This window comes from Temnothorax nylanderi, unplaced genomic scaffold (assembly GCF_030848795.1).
Source record: "Temnothorax nylanderi isolate EJ_2023f unplaced genomic scaffold, tnyl_v1.0 TNYL_tig0954_pilon, whole genome shotgun sequence".
In the NCBI taxonomy this organism is placed as follows: Eukaryota; Metazoa; Arthropoda; class Insecta; order Hymenoptera; family Formicidae; genus Temnothorax; species Temnothorax nylanderi.
In genome coordinates this window covers 14,958-30,451 of record NW_027250016.1, presented here as the reverse complement: position 1 = coordinate 30,451, position 15,494 = coordinate 14,958, and the positions used below count along the sequence as shown (strand labels likewise).

Genomic DNA, 15,494 nt, shown 5'->3' with positions numbered 1-15,494 from the left:
GATCGTCAAGTCTTCTCGCAGAGAGTATTCATTATGTACATGGCTCTGTATTCCACGTTATTCAGACCGAATGGTGAGTTTCCTAAGGGATCTTTTTAATATCTCAACATTAATTGAACAAATTTACAGATATGGATCAATTGGTCTATGTTTCTGATACTTTGAATCGGTAAACTCACCATACGGTACGGAGAACGTGTAACTTAATTTCTGTAACTGCCGCTGAAGATGGCTCAAAACTGAGCCAAAACGTACGGATCGATGTAATGTATCAAAACGACGAATAAATCAGTTATTTCTGATATTACGCACTGTGATCTGCCTCTGACCCTCATAGCCTTGACTTCTCCTATTTTAATCTCGAGGGTCCTCATATTACTTTATTTATTATTTTGACTTTTCTTTGATAAAATTTTATTATGTTCTTTGAAGGAGTATAAATTCTTCTTTTGAGTACATGATAAAGACTCTTTCTAAAATTTGTACATTTTAAGACTATCATCTAAAAGAAAAAAAGTAAATTGAGTAATCGCTTTTTTAAGCAGTACAATTGATATGTTCCTGTGTGTATGCATGTACACACGTATGTACATACGTACGCACAAAAAATTTTTCTATGTTGTTAGAAAATTTTATTTCTATTTAAAAAAGGCGAGAAACTATCATCGCTCAGGACGGGGGCCCGGCGTTACGCGCCGCTCGTGCGTAATCATCGCCGCTTGTAGAAAACAACTGCCCGCGCGCCGACTGCGGGGCGGCCGCATCTCGCCGCGCGCTTGGATTTGGCGGTGGGCCGGGCTAATACGGCGATTTTTAATCATTAATAACTCATCAACTATTGCGAAAATTGCAAAATGGTACATGACTTTTCGACTCAGTTTGGCTCGCTCTATCTAAATATGAGAAAAGTACCAAACATTCAGTGACACCCTGTATATGGCCATATATAATTATATACTCTCATATAAGGCCATATAATATTGTTTAAGATTATATTTTCCATTTCTTATATAATCATATATCTACTAATATAAACTAACCCGGGAAAAAATATTCATATCTGACGGTATATGAACATATATAAATGAGATATGAACATATATGAACATATATAAATGAGATATGAACAGATATAAGTTTGATATGCCCATATATAAAGCATATATAATCATATATGGTTATCTATCGCCATATATGATCAGATCGTACATTATACATGACACAAGATCTGATCATATAAGTTCATATATGGTCAGACATATTATTATGTGTAGCCAGATATGACACTACCCGGAAAAAAACCTCTTATTTATTCATATATTATAGTTTATATTAGTTTATATTAGTAGATAAATGATTATATATGATCATATAAGAAATAGAAAATATAATCTTAAACAATATTATATGGCCATATATGAGAGTATATGATTATATATGATATATGATCAGATCAGAATATTGCATCTCAAAGTATCCGATAGATGGCATTCGATGTGATCTGTTTCTCGTATTTAAAATTTGACAAACAGTGTTATAAGAACGACATCAAAAAGACACGACACTGTCTCGCACTATTCTCGCGCGACGCTGTCTCGGAGCGACACAATTTTTGTATCAGTTATATCGTGAAGTCCACTCTTATAATAAAGTGGTATATGATCATACATGGACACATATGTTAAAATGCATACGTATCAGATCATACCTGATGAAATACGGATGTGTCAGTTCGTACCTGATCATACCTGATCAGATATTAACATATACAATAATACCAGATCATATATCCTCAGATCTGGCCAATTTCCATATCTGACCATACATGACCAATTGGATATGATCATATATGATCAGATATGAATATTTTTTCCCTTTTTTCCCGGGTAATATAAACTATAATATGAATATATTTGGTATATACTTTAACTGCTCGGCGGTTAAATCGTAAATATCGCTGTTATCCGACACGAGCAAAAACATTTTAAAAACTGAGCATCTCAGCTCTACGCGCCTCTATAAATAGGCTAGCTTTCTCGATACTGTTTTTCATTTGTTGTAGAGGGGAGGTAAAATGCGGTTCGTACGACAATCGCGGACGATCAAAGTGACAAACTTTGACGATAGGATACAGTTAACGAAAGAGGTACGCAAACATGGAGACATGCTACCGATTTCTATACGCGGTATCATCTGCGGTCCGTCGAATTGCGGCAAGACAAACGTCTTGATAAGCTTGCTGGAAAGTCCGCACGGTGTACGTTTCGAGAACGTGTATGTGTACTCGAAATCGTTGCAACCGAAATATCGATATTTGGAGAATATACTAACACCGATAGAAGAGATTGGCTACTTTACGTTTTCGAATAATAGTGACGTCTTTCCACCGAGCGAGGCGCTCCCGAATTCTATTATCTTTGATGACGTGGCGTGCGACAAGCAGGATACGATAAGAGAATATTGCAATGGGCCGGCACGCGGACGTTGACTCCTTCTATCTTTGTCAGACGTATGCAAAGATACCGAAGCATCTTATACGCGACAACGCGAATATATTGATTTTGTTTAAACAGGATGGTACCAATCTGAAACACGTATACAACGATCACGTAAACACAGATATGTCTTACGATGATTTCAGTAAATTGTGTCATACATGTTGGCAACAAAAGTATGGATTCGTGGTGATAGACAAAGACAGCGCGATTTCGAATGGTCGATACAGAAAAGGATTTAACGACTTTGCGATACCGAAACGTGGTTAGTTGTTGTCGACGCGTCGATTGAACAACGTTATCGCAACATGGACAGCGGCGAGGAGATTAGAGAGCGCGAGAGGATAGCAAATCAAATTGCGAAAACGAGCCATTCGATTCGCAAAAAGTATCACGCCTTGAAAACTGGTAAAATGGAGGAAGATATCGCGTTGGAAAGACACTTTAAGCCCATCATCGAGCCTCTAAGGCAGATTGCCGAAAACACCGCTGGCAAAGAATCTGATGTGTCAAAGATTGAGAATAAAACGGTGTGGGAAGACGAAGAGCCAAAGCTCAAACGAAAACGACCAAACGCCTCGTTTAACGACTCTGTAATGGCTTCAACTCTGGTTACATTGAAACGATCGATAAATGTGCCATCTAATTTGAGCGAAATAACCAAAATTTTACAACCGCGTAAATCGCAACGATCGAAAGGTTCATTGAATGAACCACCGATAACCTCTGCTCCTTCCGTACAACCCACAATGTTCGAATCACTCGCAAACCACGGATGACTCACTCGTGACGTCCGTTCGACAGCAGTTGCAAACATCTGAGGGTCGAGAAACGTTGCGAGATCACTTGGGTCTATTGAGCCAAAAGTACATCGGGGCAGTTCTGAGCGGCGATCAAGAAAGCGGTATAGACACCGTATACGGTGTTAATTTCAGCAACGATGGAATGATGCTCGATAATAAACGTTTTGACATGGACAACGCGGACAACATAATTATCGACGGCATACGATACGCTGGCACACGCGGTCTTTACGAGTTGATCTTTAAGAAAATTCCCAATGACGAGATCTACGCGGAGGACGACAAGCAAAAATACAAGAGCATTCTGTTGATGACGAGTGCTCATAAACGCAATCATGATGCTTACGCTCGATTAAATAGCAACAGGGGATACGAGTACACACAAATAATCGCACCGTTGATTTCGGGTAAAAAAGCTGGAAAAGGTATACCGTGTGCCATGACATTAAACGGCAACAAGATCGACCATATAATTGCATCGTCGATTTCGGGTAAAAAAGCTGGAAAAGGTATACCGCGTGCCATGACATTAAACGATAACAAGATCGACTATGTTCATTGGGACGATCCCAACGAGCTTGTAGATCGTCTCCGATTGCTCGAAGCTTCGCGCCTAGCGGGTCACACCGGTCACGATAACGAGATCCTGTCGATTTATCGAGGAACTTCGCGAGGCTGGACTTATTATAAATTAAACCGCGCGTCGGTGAGTCATTCAATCAACATCGAAATGCCGATCAACAAGTTTGGTATATCGCTCGGAAGAGGCGGTGCGGAACCGTACTATCAATGGAGCGGATTAATCAGAAGTTACGTGCGCGATAACGCTCTTTGCGTGGTCGCCACCGACTTTGACGCGAAATCGCGCAAGATTCGACGGATAGCGCAGCCTGTAGATGATGGCGATGCCGCCAATAAACGTTACGTGCAGCAGAGCGTGCAAATTTTGAAAGATCGGCAGGATGAAATCGAGAGAAAGATGGTCGCATTCCAGAATAACGTGCAAATTACCCTAAACGAACTTCAAAAGATGATTCAAGAAGTAATTGCGAATCATCGTGAATAGATAAGAACGTATAGTACATCTGATCTCTGCGTCAGTTGCGCGTCATCGTCATGGCTAGTAAGAAGCAATCAACTAAGAAACGGAGGCTGGTGGAAGAATTACACGCTCCTGCGAGAAGAAATTTTTCGCGAAGACGCGTCATAGTGCGTGGATACGATGACCTGTGGCAGGCGGATGTGGTCGAGATGCGTCCATACACGCGATTCAACAGAGGCTACCACTACATACTCACCGTTATCGACGTGCTGAGCAAGCACGCATCAGCCGTACCGCTCAAGGCCAAGAGCGGAACCGAGGTTACTACGGCGATTGCGAAAATAATTCGAGACGGCGGAAGATGCCCGAAAAATCTGCAGACTGACAAGGGCAAAGAATTTTACAACGCAAACGTGCAGAAACTCTTGAAGAAACATAATATTAATCACTATTCGACCTATTCCGTAATGAAGGCATCGGTCGTCGAACGATTCAATCGCACGCTCAAGAACGACATGTGGAAAATGTTTACGCGAAATGGAAATTACAAATTGATCGACTCGCTGCCGGGTCTCGTATCGGATTACAACGCGCGAAAGCATCGAACTATCGGCATGCGACCCATCGATGTTACCCCCGCGATCGCCGACAAGCTCCTAACAACGGTGTACAGCCACGTAAAGATCGCTGCTCCCGCGCGATTCAAAGTGGGCGGCTCGGTACGCGTGAGTAAATTCAAGACAATCTTCGAGAAAGGATACACGCCAAATTGGACCACGGAGGTGTTTAGAATCGTCAAAGTGCAGAAAACTAATCCCGTGACGTATCTGTTGGAAGATTTCTGCGGAAAAGCCGTCGCCGGCGGCTTCTACGAATACGAGTTACATCGCGTTGCTAATCCCGACGTGTATCTCGTTGAAAAAGTTTTGCGCAAAAGGGGGGATGAGGTTTATGTAAAGTGGTTAGGATTTGATAATTCAATTTATGGATACACAAGAATAATGTATTGTAAAAATTTATTACAATATAAAAACATATTATACATACAAATGAGTCATTTATTTTCATAAATATCTAAATGTAATTACAATATATTTACGATGGTATATTATAATGTCCCCATGGCAGCATCTCGGTAGAACCGGGTATAATGTATCGCTTATCATCGTACGGACTTAGAGCTATTTTCGTTTCGGACACGGTGTACACCTTGTGTTGTTTGGATCTTATGGACGCCTGCTGTGATTCTTAAATGCCAACCACTTGTCGTTATCGCTCGGTAACTTGATCGCGCAGTCGTTCATCTCCTGACAGTCGACGGTGTGGGCTTCCAATTTCTCGCTCGTGTAGAAATAGTGCAAACATCTGTAAATAATGAAATTTTATATATATCTTTTACGTAAAAATTATTTTTATTTTTATTAGGATGTATACTCACCGATCGCAAAAGTATTTCCGACCATTGTGCCTGCTCAATTGCGAGCTCACGAGGCGGGATAGGTTCTTGATCCATTCAAAATGTCCCACGTTGTCGTCCTGCACGTACAGCAGATTTACATGTCTGTCCATCTTTCTATCAGTAACCCGTATTGGTAGGATAGCAAGTTCCTTGTTTTTCTCGATGCTGAACACGTTGATTGATATATCGTTGTGATTTTCAAAATTTTTAATTTGATCCAACGTCATTGGAAACTCAATGTCTGTAAGATTTAGCACCGACGTGTAATGAGGATACGACGATTCCCGTTCGGCATTTCTTTGGGCTGGATGCAGAGCAGCCGTCACTGACCATGCGAAACATGCATTATCCATTGATCGCACGTTTATCACCGCTCTCTTCAATTTAATTTCTCGCGGTATTTCTACAAGACACCCCGCGTGCAATGGATTGTAGGGGAGACCGGGGCCTAACCGTCGCCGGGGTTGAACTGTCAAATCAAATATCTCGGAACCTGTATATTGTGCGAACTCGCTATTAACATTGTAAACGCTGCTTATGGTACCCATGTGACCAACGGAGTTTCGGCAGGTTACCTGCCGTGTTATGATTTTTACGAGGGCAAACGTGTTTTCGGAAGGTGAAAGTTACATTTTCTGCGCGTGGAAATTTTGTAATATCTGCAATAATATTTGCTCTCCAAATCTCGAGGTACGTGATTATAAAGAGTAATGCATGCTGAACACGAATCCAGTGTAGTTTTTTCATTATCGTTGATGTCTAATATTTCGTGGGCGATCAAACCTGAAACTTGTGTTTGGGGTTAATCCGTCAGTAAGCAGTCCGGGTACATTTCCAAGGCATTTTCGGGCATTTCCAGGCTCACTGCATATGGAATATGGATGAGACGGGAATTAAAACCGTTCAGACACCGAATAGAGTCATCGGACGTCGAGGAGTGAAACAAGTCGGGCGAGTGACTTCTGCGGAAAGAGGAACCCTCGTAACTATTTTTTAATAACGTTTCGCATAAAAATTTTAAATAAATTTTTATATTTTTCTCTTAAAAAACAATTATTAAGATGTATCCTATCATTTTTCAGGATTAGATGTACGTATATGTATTGAAAATGCAGTGTGACGGTTAAACCCCGGCATTTTTGAGATTTCAATTTTTCCACCGTTGTCGTTTTTGCTCTATACCGGTTAAACAAAGCGACGTAGATAAAAATTTCCTATATAAATTTTGTAGCTAAAGGTTCACTCTTTACAGTGGTATACCACATTTAACTAAAATTATTTATTTTCTTGTTAAAAATCGGCACCGAAAAAAAACTGACGGTTAGGCCCCGGTCTCCCCTACTTGTTTACGTTAACAGTCAAATTGAGTATACGCGACAACGCCCATCCGCTATCACGTTCCTGGAATTCCTCCAGCGATGCTAGGGTAGGCTCGATAATGTGTCGCTTGTACCACTCGCGCAGATTGGACATACGAAAGAGTTCACAGTTTCTCGTTGCGATACTTTTATTCGCGCGTTTGTCACCCGCAACAAATTCACCATTAAACATTGTGTTTATCTTTACATTCTCATGTCGTTGCATGACGTTCCGCACATGAATGAGTACAATGTCTCTTGCATCTTTAAGAAATTGACGAGGGTCGATGTGTTTGGAATTTATTATCACACCAGTCAGTATACGACTTTCAAAAGCCGTATCTATCTCGCGCCATCTGAGTCCTGTCTCACTCGCACTGTATCCTGCACCCACATGCACGAAACGTTGACGTACCGAGTCTTTCAGACCTTCGAGTTAAAAGAGTGGATTGGTTCAACAACTCTTGCTCCATGTTATTACACGATCCTCTTTCTGACACAATTTGTTGTACTCACGACTTCCAATTCTCGACTACTGAGCGTATTCCCCAGATTCGTCAATTTATATTCTACTAATGATGCATCGTTTGCTTTTTTATCATATCTAATTTCATCGTGATCTCAGCATCCATAAATTTGCGCCTTCCGAAAAATGTACGATTTGCAGTTTTGCGCGTGTGCGATGAAATCATCGCGAGACACGTATGTTCTTTAAAACGATATCGCGCCATTGACTTTCGGTGATTTGATCTGTATAACTGCAGCAGCCATACATCGGCGCTATTTGCAAAATTTGCAGTTTTGCACGTGTTCGATGAAATCATCGCGAGACACGTTGTGACATGTTCATGAAAACAATAACGCGCCATTGACTTATGCGAAATTGCAAAATTTGCAGTTTTGCACGTGTTCGATGAAATCATCGCGAGACACGTCGCGACATGTTCTTGAAAAGAATCATATTTGATGCTATTGCCCGATGAGGTGATCTCATCATGAATGTTCTTGACAAAGATATCACATTTAACATATATGTGGATTGTGGTGGTGGTCACCATGCAGCAGCCATACATTGGCGCTATTTGCAAGATTCGCATTTTATATGTATAAATAGTCTACGAGGATTCTAGCGCGCGCAGTCAAGAGTTTGATACGGTTCGAGTACGTCGCAAACAGCCTCCAGATACAATGAACACTCATGGTGCGAACTACTACGTTCCTATTCAGGATGAAACGTGCGAGAAACAGCACAATGAGTAAGTACTGCTAATTTTCGTATATACTTGTGCAAAAGAAAAAACTTTTATAAACATAATTGTATTTTTCAGTTTTGATAAACCTCGTTATACGCCACGTATTTTGGGAAGAAGATTTGCCTTGACATCGACAACGTATAAATTTTTGGATGTTGGAATCAACGCGGGACCTATGTCCTCTGTGGATATACTTATTGGTGATAACCGAGGCAATCGGATAATTCTGCCTCATGCAACGTGGGTGACGTTCATTGAAAAACGTGCAGATATTCAGCGACTCGTGCAGTCACCGGCGCCTTCATCGCTAGCGTTTCGAGATCTGGAACTCGTTAAAATACGTGACGCAGATATTGTAAAATTGACATCGTGCGACACCAGCTTGTACATGAAACCGTCAACCGTACTCTTCCTGTTCGAACTAGAACATTGCGTCGAGAATGTGTATTTTCAACTATGCCAAAATGTTCATGGCGTATGTGAAAAATTTAAACAACTTGTAACCATTTTACGCCAAAATTGTATCACCGATAAATGTAAAGCAGTTAGAATCTTGCATGAATTTTATGATAAAAAATCAATTATTGATTGTGAATTATTAGTCTATGCTTTAGATACTATTGTGTATAATGCGCTACATGACAAATAAATGCATATAATATGGTTAAAAAAAAATTATTTTTCCTTTTCATTTACCATTCCTCCTATTCCATGTACGCTGTACGCTAACGAGAAGACGCGCGAACGGGGAAGAGATAACGAAGGCCGGGAGCGAGAGGGACCGCGCGCGAACGAGAAGACGCGCGCGAACGGGGGACGGGGGCGCGAGAAAACATCTACGAGGGGGAGATAACGCGAGCGGGAGCGTGCCGTGTGACGTCACGCGGACCGGCGCGGCCGTTGCACGCGGGCCCCTCCCCCGCGGCGCGGTGAAAACGCGAACGCGGGTCCCCTCACCCCACGGCGCGGCGAAAACGCGAACGCGGGTCTCCTCACCCCGCGGACCCCTCCCCCGCGGCGCCCGAAAACGCGGTACCCCCCTCCCCCTCCCCGCCCGCGGCGCGGCAAAAAAAAACGCAAACGCGTTACCCCCCTCCCCCTCTCCGCCTGCGGCGTGGCAAAAAACGCGAACGCGGTACCCCCCCGCGGTCCCCCCCCCCCCCCCGCGGTATACCCCCCGCGGTACCCCCCGCAGGGCGCTTAATGGTTCCTCGCTCGCGCGGCGATTTCGCCGGGATTTTTCCCGGCAGCGGTCGGGACGCTAATGTCTACGTGCTCCTCCGTCTCGGTCCGGGAATGGCGGCAGTCCATCCCGGAGTCCGGTCTGTAGGTGAGGAGGGCAGGTGAAGCTCATTCTGCCCCGGACGCCGCGGCGTCCCGGGGCCCTGCTTCTACGGGTCCGCCCGCCGCTGTGTCACGCGCCGCGCGCGTGTCCTCCTGCGCTCCCTTGTGCTCGTCGGCCCGCGAGCCTCGCCGCGGTCCGCTTTCGTCGATCGATCTCTCGGCTTGATTCTCCCGGCTGGTTCCATTTCTCGTTGTCCCTCGTATTCCCTCGGAGAAAATCCGCGTCTCGTCTCGGTGAGGCGCCACGCATTATACAAAATAAAATAAACAAAAGGATCAGAACATGAAAATGCGCTTAATTATGCCCCTTGAGATCTCGCATCGACTCTCTGGACCGTCCTCGGGCGCGAAACCCGCGCCTTGTGACGGCGGCGGGGCGCTGCCACGAGGCAGCGATACTGCAACGTCACAGTGTATACGTTTTATTATTACTTTTTTTTTTAGCAAATGTGATTCTTAACGAGTAGGATCTTTAACAAAGTGTGAAATTGGAACGCGACTCCACATTTTAATTAACATTTATTTTATATATTAAATATATACATATACGTCATATTAATCTTCAACAAACGAATAAACGCGTTGGATTTGAAGGGGATAATAAGACTTGCTTCTCGAGATTATGCATGCACGTAAGGTGATCAAAGTAGAGTGATAGTGGATGCAAACAATATTCTGTTCAATCCTTGCAAGTCTGTCCTCATCGAATAAAATTCAAGTAAAAGTCCATTTTACAAACGTCCTAATTGTTAAGTTTCAATCAATCAGCTGATGAAATCTACAAGTCTGTATTGGACTCGTTCCTCCTGCGTTTTTTCTTTCCCTAAAAAGCATAAAATCGTGAGAAAATTGAAATCTAAAAGGTCTTTCGACGCCTTTTCTCGCAGTAAAAGTAAATTCGTACATATCCTCATATAATTCTCATAATGCTTTATTTTTAAAGTCCTCGTAAATCTTTATCAGGGAAATATAGGCGTTCTAGGAGTGATGGTTCTAAATGCGGCGTTGAAATGTTCTTTGGTAACAACAGAGTATCGTCAAAATCCTCCTCCAACGCCTTCATGGTGGCCTCGTGGCACATCGCTTGAATTTCTGCGCCGGTGTAACCTTCCGTCTGGCTGACCAAATCCGCGATGTTTACTTCTTCTGCGATCGGCATATACCCAGATAGCCAAATGGTGTGAGTTTGCTGCCATGTTGCCAACAAGCAGCTTGTCGTTAATGCAACTAATTTTGACAAACTCGGGACAAGGTGAGACAGCATTATGCTTGTCGGGTTGAACTCATATGAATTATATTTCTATTAACAGCAAATTGATTGCAACGTGACAGCATCAATTTGTGAAAGATTTGTGACAATTTCATATTGTCAACACTTCGTTAGCAACGAGATACAATTAAAAAACTTCATAGCTTGATGACATATACACAATAACGGATGGAAATCATTATATATGTGTTGTTTCCGTCACGTTTGCATCATGATGCTCAAGATGGAACGATGAATCATTTATTGCTGTCATGTTGCTGACATGTTGCAGACAACATAACGTACCAATATTGCGGACTGTTTGCTCTTGAAATTGCGTCAACTGATTGCATGTATAAGCAGTCATGTAGCTGTATTTGTAACGTGTTCTATTTCGATGTCAGCAAATTTACAGGAAATATATAAAAACACATGCAATGCATTAGTTTGCTCAATATGCTCTATCACGCTTGGCTATCTGGGTATATGATATGATCTAGTCGTCCAGGCCGAAGGAGCGCCTGAAATAATTATTGCAATTCATAATTAATAAAAAAGATATAATTTAGAAATATCTAACTAAATTAAATAAAGTGACTGTAAACTTTATAAGAAAATTTTATAGATGCAAAGGATTAATGCAATATTTACCAGCCTCTTTGCAGATAATTATTTATTAACAAGTAAAAGGGGAGCTTTAAGAATACAATGTGATTAACAATATGTAAGTTAACGTTATAACGACGATCTTTAATTACTACGAAGATACATAATAAATCGCAATCATTATTATAACGTTAACTTACGCACTGTTAATCGCTTTGTATTCTCAAAATCCATCTTTTACTTTACTTGGTAATTTCATTATCGAAAGTCCTCAGTTATTGATCCACTTATTTGAATTATTTATCGTGTATTAATGAAATAACGTAACATTCATTTATTTCAATTTTAAAATACTAGCACCACAGACGCGCGCTTCGCGCGCGCTATTTAGCTTTAACATTATGCTATTACTATTACACTATTAATTTCTTGATACACACAACTGTCAAAATATACGATGACAGCTGCAAATGAAGTAAGCGCAGTGAGAAAACCAATCAGCATCGCGGAAAAGCGGCAACAATAAATTCGACTATCGACTTAACATGCCTTTTTTTAGAAAGGATACAGATATCTCACATGGAAAGATATCAATATTCAAATAATACTTTTTATCTATTTTCTTCACTTTGACGTTGTTATAAAATCTTACTTGATACGGTATTCTTAAGTCCGGTTGGTCAGTACCATACAATTCCATCGAGTCTTTATACCTCATAAGCTTAAAAGGCACTTTTATGGAGCCTGATTCTTCTGGCCATATGTACATCATCTTACTTGATACGGTATTTAAATGTTCAATTAAGCTCATCACTCCGTCCCGATCAACAAACGACATTTCGATATCTATAATATAATATAATATAATAAACTATAATATAATATAATTAATATAACACTGATGATATAACTACTATGTAGCTGATAATAAAATATAATATTACTTACATATGAACGCAGTGTAATTACCTGGGTAAATTCTGGCTGTCTGTCGTGCCTGGCACTCTCGTCTCTGTAATCGGACGACTTGGAAGTATCTATCGAAGCCACCTACCATAAGAAGCTGCTTGAATTGTTGAGGACTCTGTACCAGCGAGTAAAAGTTACCCGGTTGACTTGTGGGCACTACAAATTCTTGCGCACCCTGAACACGTTTACGATATATATCTACGTACACTTCTATATCGCCCGTTTTCATTCTCTTATTCTGCTGACTACCTTCAGGTCTCGGCACGACTTTGCCTACTACGACACTTTCGAAAGACAAGTTCTGTATAATTTCCACCAAATCCTTTCTCTGAAATCATTAAAAGCTTTTCAACGTTTTAAAAGACTTCAGTATATATAAAATAATGACTGCTCGCATACATCTTTCGGTATAAGTAACTGCGTTGATCCATAGGAGTCTTTTAACGTTATAAACTTCCTCATTCTCTGGAATTCCTTCCAGCCGCTTAATCTTACTTCTTCTCCAATATTTTTAAGTGTCAGCTCGCCACACGTATGCGTTCTCAGGACGTATATCTACTATGGTCGGTGAAACAGGCTTCTTTGTCAATGGCGCTAACCTGCCAACAACTAAATTGTGGACACAAGCTACTGAAATTGCAGATTGATTCTTCAGGAGATCAAAACACTTAGAAACTTACGTTTGCTTTACGTAGATTACTTATCAGTGGCCATATGTAGTATCTTGTCACGATTTTCGTGTAGCTAAGCACGATTCTATTTCATATCACAAAATCATTATCCAATTTGTTCTTTTCTCACCTATCGTTTAAAAATTTATTATCTGTTATATGTATATTTTACATACTTACTACGTTTACGCGAACGTTACTTCTGTAGTAACTTACGACTTACGATAATTCACTCGTTTACGCCGAGTAAATTGTCGTAAAAGTTACTACAAATACCGTTTACGCGAAGGTATTATCGTAAGTTACTACAAAACGTAGTATCTTGATAGTATCTTGATATATATAAAATAATAGATATATAGGATAATTACATGTAATAAAACAATTACCTTGAATTAATCGTCGCGTCACGTAAAGAGTCACGGTCGGTCTTGCTCCGCGCGTACTTGACGCGAGACACTAGACACTACCGTGTCTCTTGATAGGTTAATAGGTTAAACTGACTGTGACAGCGTGCTGAACGCACTGTCTGCACTGCGCGCAGTACACACACGTATACATATGTATACATATCGAAACTGGCGATACTAGCACCGCCATTGTCGAAAAAGTGAAAGGGACGCGATCTAGTGATATAATGAGAGACGTCGACGTAGTAGAAGTATCTTAATATAAAATTTTCACATTTGGACTTTGCGTCGCAATATCTCCGCTCGTAGGGCACGTAGCGGAAAAATAAAAACACGTACCCCCCCAAATCGACCCCAAGCTATCGATCAAGCCTACTTAGAACTTGATCCGTTCACTCGTTATTGAAATCTCAAAATCTCGGGTACTCGCAACTCGTGCATTCGCGTAAAAGAGTCACGGTGCGTCTCGCTCCCCGCGTACTTGGCGCGAGACACTACCGTGTCTCTTGATTTTACATATAGGCTGGTATTCACAGTCTTCAAGACCGTCTTAAGTAATGTCTTAAGACGCTAATACGGCTCTGTGATTGGTTCATGACATCTTAAGGTTGAACTTAAGACGGTCTTAAGGGGGCATATACACCTAGGAGCGGGAAAAAAAGGTCATTTTGGGGATTTTTTTTAGAGGAACTGTTTGAATTTTAGAGTCGGATTTTTTTTCTAGTAAAAAGTACGTACTTTCGAGAGTATGTTTGAATTTTTTTATTAAAAAATTTTTAAAATTAAAAAAGTTGTGGCATCTTTTTCGGAGCGTCGCAAAAAAATTACCGCAAATGGTACCCATTGCCATTTCTTGAAAAATCATCTGAAACAAAAAAACCAAAATGATTCTTAAAATAGATACTATAATCTAGTCTTTGTCATAGCCAATTTTGAAAATATCAATTTTTGACAAAATGGCGGACATATGAATTTAACGTTGCGATTTAGAAGAAAAAATTCTTTCTTAATTTGCCCATAAAACAAAAAGTAAGCAATGAAAAAAAAATCCTATGACAAAGACTAGATAATTATGTGTGTAATAAGCACACCAAAATTCAAGGTAATCGGTTCAGTGGTTTTCGAGATTTTTTGGGTACCAGTTTGAGAAACGTGGTTTTCAGAAAAACGCAATTGAAAGTTTGTTAGAATAAATCACGGAATTCTTCGACTTACACAGAATCGTCGATCCCAGGCCCATAGTACAAGTCTTCTACGGTGGATAGAATGCCAAAATCATCTAAGTTTTGTTGTCGACGCCGTAATCTGCCCTCTTTTGACGAAAAAAACTAAAATAAACAATTGCGACGCGGCGCGGCGCGGCGCGCGTCCAACAAGGGCGTGCATTCTTTCTGCCATAACTTCGTTATTTCTTGAAATATTTACTTGAAATTTTCACCACATATTCTTCAGATCCTAAGCTTCAAGAAAATGCAAAAATTGAAAAAACGATTTTCTTGACCATTCTAGGTGTATATGCCCCCTTAAATAACTATGAATACCGGCCATACAGTTGGTCAACGACTCAACAGTAGGCGACGTATTCCCTTAACAGAATAACCACAATTTTATTTTTGCATTGATATCATTGGAATTACTTTGGAATTTTTTATTATAATTGGAATTGCTTCATACTATTATACAAAAATTAGATTATTAGATATTTTTTTCTCCAAAAAAATTTGTATTTACAAAATTTGTACAATTTCTTTATCATTCCGTGATGTCTTGGAATAAGCGAAAAGAGAATGCAATAGTTCTTGTAGGAAGAGTAATAACATTTTTGTTTATCTATG

General features: G+C 40.7%; 1 protein-coding gene and 1 long non-coding RNA gene across 2 annotated transcripts in view; both read left to right on the top strand.

The window, feature by feature from the left end:
- LOC139786092 (uncharacterized) overlaps positions 1-15,494 on the top strand; it is a 29,018-nt gene that overhangs the window by 7,821 nt on the left and 5,703 nt on the right. The window lies entirely within an intron of this gene.
- On the top strand, positions 8,346-9,140 carry LOC139786090 (uncharacterized). Its single transcript, XM_071725248.1, has 2 exons — positions 8,346-8,358; positions 8,419-9,140. The coding sequence occupies exons 1-2, from the start codon at positions 8,346-8,348 to the stop codon at positions 9,057-9,059; spliced, it is 654 nt and encodes a 217-aa protein (XP_071581349.1). The 3' UTR covers positions 9,060-9,140.